The sequence below is a fragment of the Sparus aurata genome, chromosome 22 (assembly GCF_900880675.1).
Source record: "Sparus aurata chromosome 22, fSpaAur1.1, whole genome shotgun sequence".
NCBI classification, from domain to species: Eukaryota; Metazoa; Chordata; class Actinopteri; order Spariformes; family Sparidae; genus Sparus; species Sparus aurata.
The window spans coordinates 5,481,993-5,498,907 of record NC_044208.1 but is presented as its reverse complement, the minus strand read 5'-3'; the positions used below and the strand labels follow the sequence as shown (position 1 = coordinate 5,498,907).

Below are 16,915 nucleotides of genomic sequence, written 5' to 3'. Positions count from 1 at the left end.
TATAGTCATTAAAGAAAGTATATTCATGTAGCACTTTTCAAAAACAAGCACAAAGTCCTTCACAATAAGAGACAACAATCAAATTAAAAGGCATGCAGACAAAAAGAAAAACAACTCTAATCTTTCTGAATATTAAGTTAGTTTTGAAGTTGATACAAAAGATTTAAAGAATTTTAACTTGAAGCATAATCCAATCAGGTTGGAAAGTTACTTTTTCAGTCAATGAATCCTTGTTGATGTAATCCAGCCATATATTGATATAGATGATGGGTGGCTCTGTTGTATTGAACCTATGGTTGGAGTGTGGACCGGAGTTATCTAGCAGCATCCTCTTGAACAAAAGTGCAACATCGCAGTGACTTGACAGCGCTGAAGGCTGTTGTGATCCACACTAAAGGAGGAGGAGGAGGAGTCTGCTGCGGTCACTTCCTTCCAGAGGAGCCAGGATGTGCAGGCTTCACCATGGAAGGATACCGTTATCAGGCAGAGGCTGTCTGGAGACAAGCCACAGAGGCTTTCTGATCATGTGTGATGCCGTGTGTCGTTACATGTGACATGAGACAGCACTCCTACTTTCCCGGACTTTGGTCTTGGTGTTTTCTCCTTTTGTCCTGTCATCGGACTGGCGTTTTTTCCCGCGGTTACATGTAGCCCAGGCATACAGTATGTGGTACAGAGGTTACTGTGAAGATGGATACGAAGCTAATAAATCAGGTGAGACGTCCGTAAGATAGTCGGGTGGGAAGAGAGGATAAAGTCTAAGAGGCGAGTGAAGCTAGCTGTTTAAAGGGCCAGGAGCAGCTGTGTGCAGCAGCTAGCACAGAGCAGCATATTACACTTCTGTATGCTAAAGCTATATGGACAAACACAGTGTCCCGAGCACAGAGAGTGTCTGTTAAAGAGCTGCCCCTCGTCCAGAGCTGTGGTGCAGCCAGTCAGTTTGTCAGCTCGGTGCTGTTAGCGTCAAACTAAACACAGCGACCAGAGCATCCACAGACGGGGAGCTCTTCTTCTTTTGGTTTAATGGCGGTTTGCTACAAGAAGTTTTAAGCTCACAGCGCCACCTAATGTACCAGAGCATAGGCTGTGATGTGTCTAGAATAATATTTATGCTACTTTTTTAACTAATATATCTAAATATAGGCTGTGTAAAATCTAAAAATCAGTCATTCCACGTTGCACCGAATCCCACTTCATGTCATGGATTTTCTCAAATAACACTACAATTTCAAAAATGTATGTTAAATTCATGGAAAGTTGCCGATTATTTGTATGTGTGTAACTTGTCCTGAACATATACAATCCATTCATTTAAACGGTGCCACAGCTTTTGCTCAGTATTTACGTTCAGAGCTGAAACCCAACTTTTAAAGGTTTTTCCTTCAGTATTTCACTTTCCTTGAGATTTTTTTTAAGTGAAGCGAGTTGATATTTGCTGTATTCGTTAATTCACAATTTCCAACCTGTCTGTGCTCATTTTTGACATCATCAACCCACCCAAACTAAGAGGGATAAAAAACTGTTTTCCATAAATGAAGCCATCTTTTAGCCTAATTTTAATAAATGAAAGATTATTAGTTGAGGTAAAAACTTATTTAGTATTAGTTTGGATACTGTAAATCAAACAACTGAGTACATGTAACAAATGATCCTTCAGTTTCTTGGATGTGCAGGGCATAATTCAACCCAATCCATTTAGAAATAATAGAAAGAAGAAAGAAAGAAGAAAGAAAGAAAGAAAGAAAGAATAAATGTACAAAGAATCACAAAAATGATAATATTATACACTGCCCAGCCAAAAGAAATGTCATACACAATGTCAACACGTTTAGCTTTGGTTACGGCACGCATTTGCTGTGGCATCATTTTGATGAGCGTAGGCAATGTCACAACATTTATTTCCGTCCAGAGCTGCATTTATTTTTTTGCCAAGAATTTGTGTTGATGATGGGAGGCGGGGTGCTGCGTAAAGTCTTCTCCAGCACATCCCAAAGATTCTCAATGGGGTTAGGGTCTGAACTCTGTGTTGGCCAATCCATGTGTGAAAATTATGTTTCGTGCTCCCTGAACCACTCTTTCACAATTTGAACCCGATGAATAATGGCACTGCCACCTTGGAATAAGGCATAATGGGTGCATCACTTCATCTGCCTCTGGAACAGGGTAAATCTGGACTCATCAGACCACATGGCCTTTTTCCATTTGGTTCAATCTTTCTGCTCCCTAGCTAATTGAAGCCTATTTATCTAATTGGCCTCACTGATAAGAGGTTTTCTCAAGGCTACACAGCTGTTGGACCCAATCCCTCGAGTTTAACGTTTAAGTGATGTCTAATCACGATCAGTCAAGATTTTTATCTGACCATATTTAATCCTCGAAGATGATGGTTCACCTCTATCCTTCCAGGTTTTAATAATGCATTGGACCATTCTTGACCCAATTTTTGGTCGTTTCAGCACTCTCCTTAGTTGTTTTCTTTGCTTGATGCAGGCCAAAAATTTGACCCTTCTGAAATGAACACGTCCTCTGATGTGGTTGTTGAAGAAATGAGAAGCTCCTCACTGCATCAGTTAGGGTTGAATAACTATTTGCCAGCTGAAATATTTTAATCACTGCACTAATTATCCAATGGAAGGCTCTTACCTATTAACCAAATCCAGGTGGTGACTGTTTTTGGCAGTGTAGTTATGATCTAAAAGAGTATTTTGAGTACAGTTATATTCATTTTCAAGGTCTCATTCATTTTAATAGAAGTCTTTTCATGATTTTTTTTTTAAAGGAAATACAGGACATGATCTGAGATAGCCGAGGTGAGATGGCATGACATGACCCTTAAAATGTAACCAGATGTATTACACTTTTATATTTGTGATCTACATCACAGAAAACACAAAAACATTCAATGACTATTACAAGCTATATGTTTTAATAACTATTGCCTTTATTCATTCATTTGGAGAGCAGGATTTTGTCAACTGATAAATGGTGGAAATAATTTAGTATATGGTAACGAACTAGAGAAGGCAATGACTGAAAGCATAACGCTCACACTAGACTAAATGGATGGCTTAAATTGAAGTTGCATCTGGAGGAGAATTCTAAGTGCTGTATTGTAGGCAACTGGACTTGTTTCACCTCTCACCCAAAAGGCTGCCTGCAACTCTTATACAGAAGAGATCTTGCTGACTTACATGAGGTGCTATAATTGTTTATCTGTACTGGACGTTTGCTTTGCTGTTCTTAAGTAGAGTACACACTTTTTCTACTCTATGTGATACATTCAATCAAAAATTAGTGAGCAGCCCATCCTATAATCTTGTGTTTTGCAACTGAATGACTTGTTTGACAGAAAGCCTTTTAAAAATGTGTTTTTCAGGCTCCAAAAGTGTTGATTCTTCAGGATGGGTCCCGGGTCACGAATCAGCCTGGCAGTCCAACCCCCTTGGCTCTGGGAACAGTATCTCACGTGGGCACCGATCCAGCTCAGTGTCCGACAGTTGTGACACCGGCATCGGCACTTACTGCTCTGACAGTGTGGAAGGTAGGATGTCCTGGCTATTTATTCCGCATTGTTTGTAACCAGCAGGACTGTGGAGAAATGTGAAACAGGGACCTTTAAACCATGTTTCAACATGTGTGTCACTACAATGTTAGCAGTATATGCAAATGGACAATGGTAAACTTCTCTCCATTTTGCATTCAGCCAGACTCATTTTTGTATGCCCGCACCCACAGACTCAAAGAGTAGAGCTTCCTGACGGACTCCTCACCTAACTCTGATCAAACTGTAAAAATGATGTTGTGCTAATAAAACTTAAAACACTACCATGGTCTATATGTTGCCTAAAATGTTTTCAGAATATAACTGTAAATATAAAATAAATATTTTAGGGTACAGTTTCAATTCAAAACATTTGTTAGTGTAAAGTTAGCTATAATGTGACATTGTTTGTTACCCACTGGCAGCCATACTGCCCCTCCATGCACACCAAGCTAGGATGACCTGGTTTGGGCGTTTGCCACCAGCAGCTGGCCCTCCAGACATCCAGCCAAGCTGCTCTAGTCTCCCCCAGAGATGTCACGTGTCTGTAACTTGATGTGCAGATATACACTGCACAGTGCTCTCCTGACCTAGTCAGAGCTAGGCAGTAGGCAATGGTGAAAAACAGGATTCTTGACAAATACGCTGTTAGACAGCCAATGGCAAACCCCCTACTAAATACCTCACTGTGCTTCAGGAAATTACACTATTTCTGTGCAGAGCTGACTTGAGAGTTGGACATGATAGTCACTCCAGGTAGTTTAGAAATAATTTAATGTACTTTAAGGCAGTTGCATCGTTGTAATTTGATGTGATTTCACCACACACAATAATGCTCACTGATATGCATGTGGTAATGTTGTGTTGATGATGATGTCTGACAGGATATTCAAAAATTCACATTGGTCTCTTTTGTCTGTATTTCTTCTGACAGATGACTTCAGTTCCAGCACCATGCCTTCGCCTTCCCAGCCACTGTCCCGGAATCACTTGGGCAAGGATGATGATGGCATCCCCATTGTCCATGTGATGCCATCTCCATCCTCATCACCCTACACCAGTTTTAGAATGCCAGCTTCACCAAGCAGTACAAGTCGCTGGAGCAGGTCATGCCAACTGCTTACGCCAGCCATGTCTCCCCTGGGTGCACCGAGCTGTCTGGATATGAAGGATCATCAGCCCATCAGGAGATCGTCATCTCTCAACAAGTTGTCATCCGGGGCCGATAAGAGCTTCAATCGGACGTCAGGCAGTCAGTACAACCCAGATGGTCAAGGCTCCCTAGACAGGAGTCTGCGATATGGGTATAGAAAGGAACCCCTTGGTTCAAACCTTGACCTTTATTTACCTTTATCTTCCTCCTTGCTCTGCTACAGCTTGCTGCAGCGCTCACCAGGTTCCGGCCCCTGCTACCGGTACAACCATGGTAGTAGATCCACTGGTTTGGAAACAGACCTGTCACCTTCCTCAGCTCTGTCCTCACCTGTAAAACACAACAGTTTGGACATGAACTGCAACGCTTTATCAGATGCTCAACCACCTCGGGGAGCTGGACAGGTCTATAGCCCCAGCCTATCCAAAAAAACAGACTCCCCTCTTGGTCATCAGACTGATAGAGGCTCCCCAATCCAGACTGCAATTCGCACCCAGATGTGGCTGACTGAGCAGATGGAGTACAGGCCCAAAGTAGAGTGTGGAATTAAACTTGATCAGATCAGCCCTTCTGCTGCAACAGAGGGCTGTGGTGCAGATAGGCTGTCAGCATGGCAACAGGGACAGCAGCAGAAACCAGGGCTTAACCAGGTAAGAGGAGTGTTATAATAATGATGACAGAAAAGGTATTTGCAAAAAATTCAGGTTTAACATGCAATTCACCTGCCTTAAATATCAGTTTCAGCACTATCTGCATTGGAAGGGTACTGTTGTGATTTAAAAAATGAACAAGGCTAGACAGAGCTGCTGTTCAACATATTAATAGCTGAGGTCAGTTTCACACTTTTCACACTTCACACAAATAGGATCCCAAATCAAAGACATGCCGATTCACACAGGACTAAAGATTTGTGCCTGACCTCTGTATTAAAAAATGGTGGTAGTATGCAGTGTAACTTACTTTACAAATTACAGACATATAAGATTTGCACAGGCTTAAGATCACAGACGTCCTCCGCAATTATCAATCCGCAAGTTACCATAGTTCCCCAGGTAAAACTAGTCCCCTGCATTTAGGGCTTTAGTACAAGAACAAGAGGGACTAGTATGGTCTTTTTTTACTTGAATGTTGAGACTAAAGTTAAAGCCACTGAGGGGCTACATAGGCATTTAATGCCCTCACATTAGTATTGCTTATCTGTTGAAAATAACAGTCCAACTTATTGTGTTTTTGATGGAATATTTATTGCTTACCATTAAGTGTCTCTAATGAGGTACTCCAATGAGTTTGTCTGAGTTTAGTAGCAGGAAATTGCAGGTCTATCAGGGTTTTAATTCCTGAAGACATGCCTGAAGTTAAACTGATTGGTTTCATTTGGCTTCTGTATAATTTGATGTCATCAGCATAACAATTGACATTTAGAGGGATTTGCCCTTCATAACATTTCAGGCCTGTACTGATAATGTATATCACTCCTTCATTTCTAAATGTGGGATATCGTGTTGATTCATAGATGAGATATATGTGATATTTCGTATCATTTAGAAGTTGAGAGCACCACCTTTATTAATCTGTAAACCCCATTATAACATTCTATTAATGATTCAATATGCAGATAAGATAAATGAAAATTTGGTAACTTAGAGGGACAGAGGGTAGGACTGACACATCACATTTAACAATGTCAAGACACACACCGACTGCCTGGATCTTGGCTGCATCGCTGAAACTTAAGAGTATGCCTGGTGACCAGAACATCAAGAAGCTTGTTGGATGTCCCAACATCACAATGCTTGATCAACCAGAAGTTCACTAGGGCTGGGTATCACCAGGTACCTCGCGATATGATACTATCACGATATTTTGCCCACGATAACGATAATATCACGATACAGCGATTCTGCGATAATCGATATATTGCAAAAAATTTCATCCACGATACATCACGATATCTGTGTCACTGAAGAAATTCAGAATTTATTGACTGCACTGAATCCATTTCACAGGAATTACAAAACATTGTCAATCAATTTCACATGAATGACAGCCAAGTAAACAAAGAGTATATTGCACAGTGACTGTTCTTAACACACATACTGACTACTATCATTATCTATCATTAAATATCTATATGTGTGGGTTTCAGAGCTACTTAAACCATTTTTAAATTTTTATTTGGTTGTATACCTATGTTTGAATAAAGATAAAGCTGTCCTCCGAAGAGGGGTTGTGGTGGTGGTCCGAAACAAAAAACAAAAAAAAAAAAAGTAAATTTTTTTTTTTTTTTTTTTTACATTTTTAAATATCGATATTTGGCACCAGTGTATCGATAACGTACCTCAAGACGAAATATCGCGATATATCGTAGAATCGATATTTTGGCACACCCCTAAAGTTCACTGTGTTATTATGCTGTCTATGAGGTCATATCGCTGGTCGAGTGATTAACAGTAGTGTATTCATCATTGAGCTTATTTAACGAGTCTATGCTGGATGTGAATCCAACATTATGCACTCTATGTGTTCAATAATGTATGTTTGTGTGTGTTTCCAGATGCTGATGGGCACCTCACTTTCAGTCAACACTCTGGTGAAGGTTAAAGAGGGGCTGCTTGGACAGAGAGAGCTGGAGATAGATAGGTACTGCAGGACATACTCAGAAACACTTAGAACTGCCCTGACACTTCCTCCAGCTATGTTGTGTGTCACATATCTCTGTGCTGGTCAACACTGAACTTGTGCATTTAATTGATGGCAATATGAATGCACAGAGATACAGTGAAGAGATCCTCAAGCTCTCGGCCCAATTTTGAAAGAATCTGTACACATGTCATGGCGGAAAACGTCCCAGTTGTTGCATGGCCTGCATATTCACCAGACATGTCACCCATTGACTGGGATGCTCTTGAACTACTTCTGTCTGTTAAACAGGGAAATGTTTCAGCCTATAAATGCATGTGGCTGTATTTTTACTTGTGTTGCTGTGTTGCTGTGTTGTGCGGGCCCTAATGTTTGCCTTTGCTGTTTTGGACAATTCCTGCTATTGTCCTTAACATGTAAAGCTGTTGTATAATTCTATCCACAAAGACACAAAATAGCTTTTTAATTAAACTGTATTTACAGATGACATGTTTCTAAGCAGGAGGGATTCTTTGTTTCAGACAAAAACAGCAGATTTTGCAGCTCCATGCCCGGATCAGAGAGAACGAGCTCAGAGCACAGCAGGTTCTGCAGAGCCAGAGAGGATGGCTTGATGACCCCCACATTCTGAGTACTAAGGTGACACCTTGCCATGTTAATGTCATAGGTGAGCATCCTAATTCACAATTTGATCAGAACTTCAATTATTTATACAAGTTCTGGTTGTCCAATAGGAATCGGCGAATAAAACTCCAAGCAAACACCCATCTGATGAAGACCTTGGCAGGAAGCTAGCAGTGGCTGAACTGGAAGTACTCCACATGAATGAATTCTTCAAACAAACCACTCAAAAATATGCAGAAGACATCAGAAAACTGGAGGAAAAGGTACAACAAATTGCCAAGACAGAAGTCAGAATCATTTTTACAAAGAAAACGTAGAATATATGGTGAGCAGTGTAACTATTCCATGTGAACAAGAACAAAACATAGTCCCTTGTACCATTTGAATAGATATCAATCAAGATTTGTCTTTAAATAGTTATTTTGTGTACCCAACATGATGACTGATGTGAACTGATGAATGTATCTGTGGTTTATTCTATAACCATGCTTTTGTATGAGTTAAATGCATTCACCATTTTAATACGAAAGCAATGTATTAGTTATGTAAGTCGTTTTCTGTCAACAGATAAAGACACGGGATCGCTACATCAGTAGTCTGAAAAAGAAGTGTCAGAGAGAGAGTGAACAGAACCAGGAGAAACAGCAACGCATAGAGACACTGGAGAAATACCTTTCAGACCTACCAACGCTGGACGAGGTACAGGCCCAGTCCTGGCAGGTACACACATATGTAAACATATATGCAGTCTATTTTTGACAGAAGCGGAACTGATGCATCAATTTGCACAAAGCAGATTGAGCCAGACAGGAAGTCAGACAGCTGAACAGCATGGTGCATCTGGTCAGTTTAAAAAAGACAAACAAAAAACCCAACTGTGTGCTGATTCTGGCTGTACAACACAAAGAAGTCGGCCAACTATTGAAATCATCAAACACATTATCAAAACATAAATGAAAAAGTGTGTGTGTGCCCACTTTTTTTGATCATGTGTTTGATGAGTTTAATAGTTGGTTTCTACATGTGTGATCACTTGTATAGACCTGGTATAGACTGTTGGCCTGGTATATTTGTTTGAGTAATGTATGTAAAATGTGAATATCAGTACTGATATACATTGTTTGCAATGCTGAATTGGTTAATAAATATCTTTTGCCCATCAATAGTACTACACATCGACAGTGTTAGTCATACTCTGTTTAGACAAATCATTGTTCAGTTCCAGTGACCCCACTGGGTACCATTGTGTGTGCTCAGCAGGAGGAGGTACAGAAGAAAGCCAAGGATCTGGACATAACAGTATCTCGGTTACAGAAGAGCATCCAGGACGGATGTGCTCTGATGATGGAGAAAAACATCAAGATTGAGATACAGGCCAAGAGAGAGAAGGAGTTGATTGCATCTGTCCACAGGTACATAGTCAACTAATGCCTGCCATTACACACAGCTGCTGTTGGCTTGTTTTAAAGTGTATTTCAGAGCAAACCCTCTCCACGGCCTTTTCATCCTAATTTGACTGTAGGAGTGCTTCTCAAATAGCATAATAAGGTGTAAGGTGTAGAGATGCATGGTTTGGCTAGAAAGCAATGTACATGCCAACCATTTCCTGCACCGTGCACCGAAGCTGTGTTTGTGTGATAGCTGGGACTGATCTTAAAACCTTTGTGTTATTTATCCGTGGCTTCCTTCCTCTTCATCTTATCTCTGTACATTTACAACATCATAAAGCCCAAACAAGGCTGCATCTTTCCTTAATTTGTGCCGCTCAGAGTGAATAGGTGTCATCACTATAACTGATCAACCAGAAGTATATACCACAAGTATGTATATATATATATATATATATATATATATATATATATATATATATATATATATGGTAACACTTAATGATATTTGTCATATCATTAAATAAACAATTATATATTATTAAAAATTGCAAATTTAAAGTTAATTACATTTTAATTAATAGTTATTTCACTGTTAATAAGCAATGCAATGGTTTACAAACTATTTCTTACTATTGGACAGTTGATGCAAAGTTTTATATTACAGACTTCAAATCGTTCTCGATGAGTGGGGATGGGGTGCATGACCTCAGTAGTTCTAAAATCCTGGCCGCGGCCCTGGGCATAACTGTTGCTAATATGGTCGAATGTCTTGCTCTGTGTAAATACTTATCAGTGTGTGTCTCGCTATCTTTGTGACCACAGCCTGCAGAAGAAGGTGCAGCAGTGTTTGGATGATGGGGTGAGGTCACCTATGCAAGACCTGAAGCAGCTTGAGGTGGAAAACGCTAAACTGCTGGAGCAGCAAGACCACAGCAGCAAGGTAGCATCCCAAACATACACATGCACAAATGCCTGCACGCGAATACTCAAATCAAGTCAAAGATCCGTGAACATGTTACGTCTGTTTTTCCCGCAGCTGATTGAGCATCAAAGAGAACAGATTGAGAGACTGACCTCACAGCTAACGGTACAGTAATGAGCATTTCCACACACTAAGGAAGGTTCTCCATCCTGGGGTCGTATTCTTGTAAACAGAATAAGAAAGAGAGTGCGTTAATCAATTTGCATAAACAGACCGCAGCATCTCCACGGCACTGTGTCTGTCGGGAGATTCGCCAGAAACAATGGTCATGAACCTTATATCCATCCACACAGGCAGAGCCCTCTACTGGACTCATGGGTATATAGAAATCTGTATACACACAAAATGGGGGGCACGCATACACAGTCTTGTTTGTCAGATTTATAAAACCCCAGACACATCTGTTGACACGGGTCATTTCATGTATCTCAATCATCCTGATCTTTATGTCTGACCATCCCCAAAATGTTCTATGAATGGTTCTAAGCATGCCCCCAATAACCTGTTTGCATATAAAGTGCCAGAATTTAGTTTAGTTTTGAAGAGAAATGTCAGTAGCAAAGAAGCAGCTGAAGAAGAAAAAAGTAATTTTCCAGACCGCGAACTTGAAGTAATGACTGCTCAAACTGAAAAAGAGTATCATTTGGATGTTTCAGTTCTGACCTTTGCAATGCAATGAAGCATGTGAAATAGCACAACGTGATAGAATAGTGGAACGTCGCAAGTCCAGAGCTATGGACCATGGAGAAGTTAGAAAAAAAAAAAGTAGTCTGATTTCAAATGGGAGGCCAATAAGTAAGCTCCTGGAGGAGAGGGGATTACAGTGCTCCCTCCATTTGATGAGTGGTCATCATCATGGGCCAGAACATCAGTATGGTCACTTAGAACTCACTCCAGCTTAAATTGCACATTGGTGATGTCCTCTCTCAATGCCAAAGCAGCTATCATGTCACGTGGCACATCCATTATATAGTGCCAGTTACACCTGAAGGTAATGTTACTCCCCAATAATGCAGGAAAATAATAATAATTTATGTACATTTATGTAGGTCAGGTATTTATTGGTTTATTTACATAAGAATGATTCTCATTATAATTATCATTAAAACACACTGACAAACATGAAGACAGTAAAAACAAGGGAAACAACTCGTGCATAACTGTGTGATCATAGTGAAGGTTTTATAAATTATAGATGTAATCCTAACACAATTTAGTAAAAAAAAAAACCCTAAAAAAATGAACAGCTATAAATGAAGCGTAATCCAGATTCAAACCTTTCTTTTCCTTTTAGCCAACTCCCAACATCACAATAATCAGACTGGAAAGGCTACGAGCACGGTGTTAAACATGTGTGGAGAAAATAATCATTTCCGACCTCACACACCAGCTGTATATTCTTCCTCTTAAGAATAAATCAGGCTTACCTCTGGCATTTTGTGCTTTGTTAGGCCAACAGTACAAGACTGCAAAAAAAAAGTGGCCTTCTTTCCCGACTACAGTCTTATCCACGAGAAAAGGAGGAAAGCCTTGACAGTGCATCCAGAACCTTCCCCCAGGTATCAGTGTTGGAAGTCTTAAGCGTCTCTCGGTGTCTTTCTGTCTGTCGTGCTGCATTATTAGCTGCAGATTGATGTGTCAAGAGTTCCTACAGGCAGTCAAAGTCTGTTATTTTTACACCAGACCCCATTTCTATATCCATACAAAAACACACAGACTTTCCACTTACTGAAGGGAATACACTTTTTAATGTCACATATCTAATGTACATTGATTGAGACTCAAGAGCCTAACTGGAGGGGTGATGCATTTGAGCCCTCTGGCTGGTGTCGCTGTGGCAGGCTTTGTATGAATGAATGAATGAATGAATGACTTTATTTCAAACCAAAAATGAAAACTACATAATGAAAAACAAACAAAACAGAAGTCACAGTGTCTGAAAAGTGTTAACTCGGATATTATTTCAACAAATTCTCAAATGTATTTATAACTTATGTACAATTAACTATCCCCAGTTAATTTACCACCCAGATAAAATCAATCAATCGATCAATCGATCAATCAATAAATCAATAAGTAAATTAGATAGATAACAATCCCAGTTTACGTACGATCCAAATATCCACCCAGTGGGCACAGCCCTAACACAACCTTTCCACTTCCATATATCTGCCAAATCATTTCTTTTTGGGTAGTTTTTCAAATGATTTATATTTGTGCTTTCTTTTAACTCATCACCCAACCCATTCCACAAGTCCACCCCCATACACTGACATACATCAGACTCTAAGTTGTACAAACACATTGTGTTTTAAAATTTAAATTCTCCTCCCCAAACCTCCACACTGTAATTCAGATACAGTGACGCAGCACAGAATGCTCAGTGATTTATGGTCCATCATGTGTTTTGTTTTGACCAGAAGTGCAATGCTCTTTGCCATCTTTGTTCTAACATAATTGAACTGCGTTTTCCATCAGATTTTGTGGTCTAAAATCACACTTGGAAATGATTTTTCATATACTCCACATTAATATTATCAGTCATCAGTACATTTGATGAAGCTGCTACATATTTTCTGCAGATTTTCCCAGCATTGGTGGATTCTGCGGATAAAATACATTTCACTTTTCTGGACACCGTACATTTATCATTTACTACCGACCCCTGTGGGACCCCAACAGTTATGTATAGGCATGTTGATATGTAATCATCCATTTGCACTGCTGCCTGTTTCAAGCTTTTCACCCAATCCAGCACAACACCAATTATACCATATCTTTCTAATTGTTTGGGTAATGGCATGGTTTATGATATCAAATGCTTTTTTTTTTTTTTTTAATCTATAAAAACTCCTTCTACAAACTTCCTATTATCAGTACAACCAGTAATTCTTTTCTGTTAACTCCATTAATGCCATTGATGTCGACTTATTTGCTTTAAAACCGTATTGACTGTCTGACAATGAATAATGCTTTTCAATGAAATTATCCAACCAACATTTTTTTTCCAATATTTTATTGAACTAGCAGAGTAATGATGCAGGCATGTAGTTGGTGAGATGTTGTTTGTCCCCAGCTTTATATAATGGAATAAATTTAGCAATTACATTTTTTTGTGGAAATGTACCGGTTGTCAATGGTAAGTTACAGATGTAGGCTAGTGGGTTTGCAATACTGTCAGTGACCTTCTTGACTAACGTACTCTCACTTCCATCCCTGTCAGTAGATGTTTTATTCTTACATGTCTTTACTATGTCTAAGATTTCTTTTGTTTCTACAGCGTTGACATAGATTGATCTTGAATTTCTTGCTGTGTAGTTAAGTTATAACTTAACAAATGCAGTGCTATGGATTCCTCTGATGGACTGTGTCTTTTTGTTTTGGGGAAAAATATTAAACCCTAACCCCTGAGTAATTAAATCATCCTCTACTCTAGGAAATAAACACAGGGTCAGTGTTGGTCAATGCTATAAATGAGATATGAAAGATATGAAACATGCATTTTAGATGAAAGACGTGTTTCCACTTTAAAATGACATCATGCAAAGTGATCGTTAAATTGTATGTAGCTTTCATAGTTTACAAGTTTTTGTAAACGAACATTGTGATTTGGTATATTTTACTTCTGCAATTTTTACTTGTTTGAAATAGTAAGTCTATTCCACTTAGATTTTTCAATTGGTTTGAATGTTGTTGTTTTTTTGCAAAAGGTTCATTAATTAATACAGAAAACTTGGTATAACCCTGAGAAAGTTAGTGGAAACTAAAATATGTGCCTTTGTCTCCCCTTGAGAAGCAGTGGCAGGCGGATGACGGGCTGTTGCATCCTCTAACCCATGTGGAGATACCACAGGTGGGCCAGCTGCTGAAAGAGATGTCCCTGTGTCTGCTGGACCTCCAGGCTCTGTGCAGCATCCTGGCTCAGAGAGCGCAGGGGAAAGAGCCCAACCTGTCTTTGCTTCTGGGCATGAAATGTACGTGGATCTCGCGCACACACACACGCACACACACACACACACACACACACACACACACACACACACACACACACCGAGGTACATGCAGTTTAACCCTATCTAACATTTTTACCTCAAACTAACAGCTTCAGAATCTTGTTGATGGCACAGTGTCTAGTAACAGGGTCAACAGTGTCTCTGCTGAGCTGTAAAGCACAAATATCCTCACATTAACGGGCTTGATTTAGCATTCCTTAATGTATGAAGTGAGAGTCTGGATCATTACCTTGTGATAACTGTTTTTCTACCGTGCTGTCTCTGTCCAGCGCTGAGTGTTTCAGTGGAGGAGACTGACTGCAGACTGAAGGTGCAAGAAGAACTGAGGTTCAAGCTGCTCGAGGTCAGCGAGCTGAGGAGAGACATCGATAAGCTGAGGAAGAGCATCTCAGACTGCTACGCTCAATGTATGGGGGACAGCTGTGTCTCCCAGTGACACCCAGTACCGTGACATGAAGAGTGACAACAGTTGGAACAAAAGGTTATAAGGTCAATAATGATGCTGACTTTACCCAGGGAAGTGTTTTGTGTCACTTGCTCCTAGATAACGATGCTCATGTTTCAAGTAGTCCAACCATGTTGTTCAGCCTGTCCTCATATGGAGTTGCTGGTCCTTACATCTGACGGGGACTCAATGGGACTGCACCAGTGAATGCCCCAAGGGTGCATGTCAGACTTCTGGATGTTAAAGTTACATTGTGTAATATATTGAGTATTTAGCAGCATTTAGTGGTGAGGTTCTAGATTGCATTACTCAACCCCACTCTTTCTGAAAACATTGGAGGAGCTCCAGAAGCTATGATGGCCCTCAGGGACAAGAAACTCATTTTCTAAATATGGATTTCACAACAGCGTAGAGTATTTCTACTAATACAAGTGATATGTTTAAGATGTATGGAGGTATTTAGTCCATAAAATGAAAGTTGTGTAACTCCCCCTCCCCAAAAATGAGGACAAAGTAATTATGGAGCACTGTGAGAAATATTCACAGTATGTATCAACCGGGTGATGAGCAGCCTTCTCCTCAGTTTATCTGTCACACTAAGTCATTACTCTGACTGTCTCTGGCACACTCCCAGCTCTATATATCTTAGTTAGTTATCACTCCACGTGTTGTCTCTCTGCAACAGACAAGGAATACATCTAAATAAACTTGCTAACGTGACGTTACCAGCAGCTCTGTGAGAGAGACAGACTGATGCTACGCTGCACTTATATTTAACATTATACATGGCAGTATTTCTTTTCAGTGGAACTAATATGCTGCTAATTGCACATTATCTAGGTTTTGTACCATCAGCAGCAGGGGGGAATATATACTACGGTCAGTTGTAATGTTACTCTGACCTGTCCAGCAAGAAGCAGGACACTTCAGCGTCAGTCTGCAAACATTTCTCTGTCATCAGAGATTTCCATCTGGGAAAGGCAGCTCCAGTGTTCATTCATGTTTTATTCTTCTACTGTTGCATGTCCCGATCTCGTTTAACGTCTTGGAGTTAACGTTTCTTCAACAACGATTCACGCTCCCGTGATTTTGCTTGTACATAATAACTTGGATCATCCATCTTTTGTCAGATTGTGGTTTCAAATTTCTCTCAATACAAATAGTCCCTATGTAGATATAAACGGCTCATTCTAAAGTAATGAAAACTCAACGACTCTTATTTTCAGGAGATTATAAACTAAAACATACTTATATTCTATTCTATTTCTGCAAAGTCTGTTCTGATAGATGTGACTACATATGACACACTGTACCTTTGAGATGACTGTGAGAAATGAATTCAAATGTCTTACAATAATAGCAATATCGACTGCCTTTGTGCTGTCACGGTATCTTTTTTTTTTTTTTTTTGCCATTTTTCACTTTTTAAATGCTTATTGTTTCAAATGACCCCGAGCTGAAGTGAATGCATGTAGTATACAGTACATCAGGTTCACTATCCAGCTTGATTCATCTGAAACGAAAAAACACTTTTTATTTGTCTGCATGATTTGACAGGTTTGTAGTATTTCATGCTTTAATGAAGTATGACAACCAAAAATCAAATAGTTGGTGTGTTTAGTCCAACTATTGTAGATTTAACAAGCCACTGGATGGCTTCTTTCTCTGTATATAAAAAAATATCCTTTGTTTGATCTTTTGACTCTTTTTGGTTTACTGCCAAATTCTATGAATGCCAAAGTTATGTTTATATACAGTGATGTTTCTAAATAATGTTTTTTTGTTGTTGTAATATTCAGCTTTGATCTTATTTGTTCAGATGGCAAATAAAATTATTTTTCTAAAGAAACAATACGATTTCTTACAAACTGGTGTCAGAATACTTGCAGTATTTTGTGCGCACATTACAAAATAATGTTAGTGAACAACAAAGAGCTGGCATCCAGAAAATAATCAATATGCTTTGTTGCACGCCCACAGGAAGAGCAGAGATGACCTGCATCAGAACAAAGCACAATGGACAAAATCAAACAAACTGAGAAGTGCTTCGGATTAGTTCAACAGCAAACCACTGAAAACAGTCAGGATCTTCTTATAGAATATAAGATAAAGAGTTTGTATATTTG

The 16,915-nt window shown here is 39.6% G+C and overlaps 1 protein-coding gene across 3 annotated transcripts; it reads left to right on the top strand.

Annotated features, from left to right (window-relative positions):
• Positions 1 to 411: 411 nt before the first annotated feature.
• cep85l (centrosomal protein 85L) lies at positions 412 to 16,661 on the top strand. Of its 3 annotated transcripts, none has more exons than XM_030405949.1 (13): positions 412 to 714; positions 3,377 to 3,541; positions 4,476 to 5,344; positions 7,249 to 7,334; positions 7,856 to 7,973; positions 8,069 to 8,221; positions 8,526 to 8,678; positions 9,219 to 9,370; positions 10,172 to 10,289; positions 10,386 to 10,436; positions 11,783 to 11,890; positions 14,128 to 14,305; positions 14,614 to 16,661. In XM_030405949.1, the coding sequence occupies exons 1-13, from the start codon at positions 666 to 668 to the stop codon at positions 14,778 to 14,780; spliced, it is 2,367 nt and encodes a 788-aa protein (XP_030261809.1). In that variant the 5' UTR covers positions 412 to 665; the 3' UTR covers positions 14,781 to 16,661. The 3 variants fall into 3 exon arrangements, with proteins under 3 accessions (XP_030261809.1, XP_030261808.1, XP_030261810.1); XM_030405948.1 differs by having other exon boundaries at positions 9,216 to 9,370; XM_030405950.1 differs by lacking the exon at positions 11,783 to 11,890 and having other exon boundaries at positions 9,216 to 9,370.
• Positions 16,662 to 16,915: the final 254 nt, after the last annotated feature.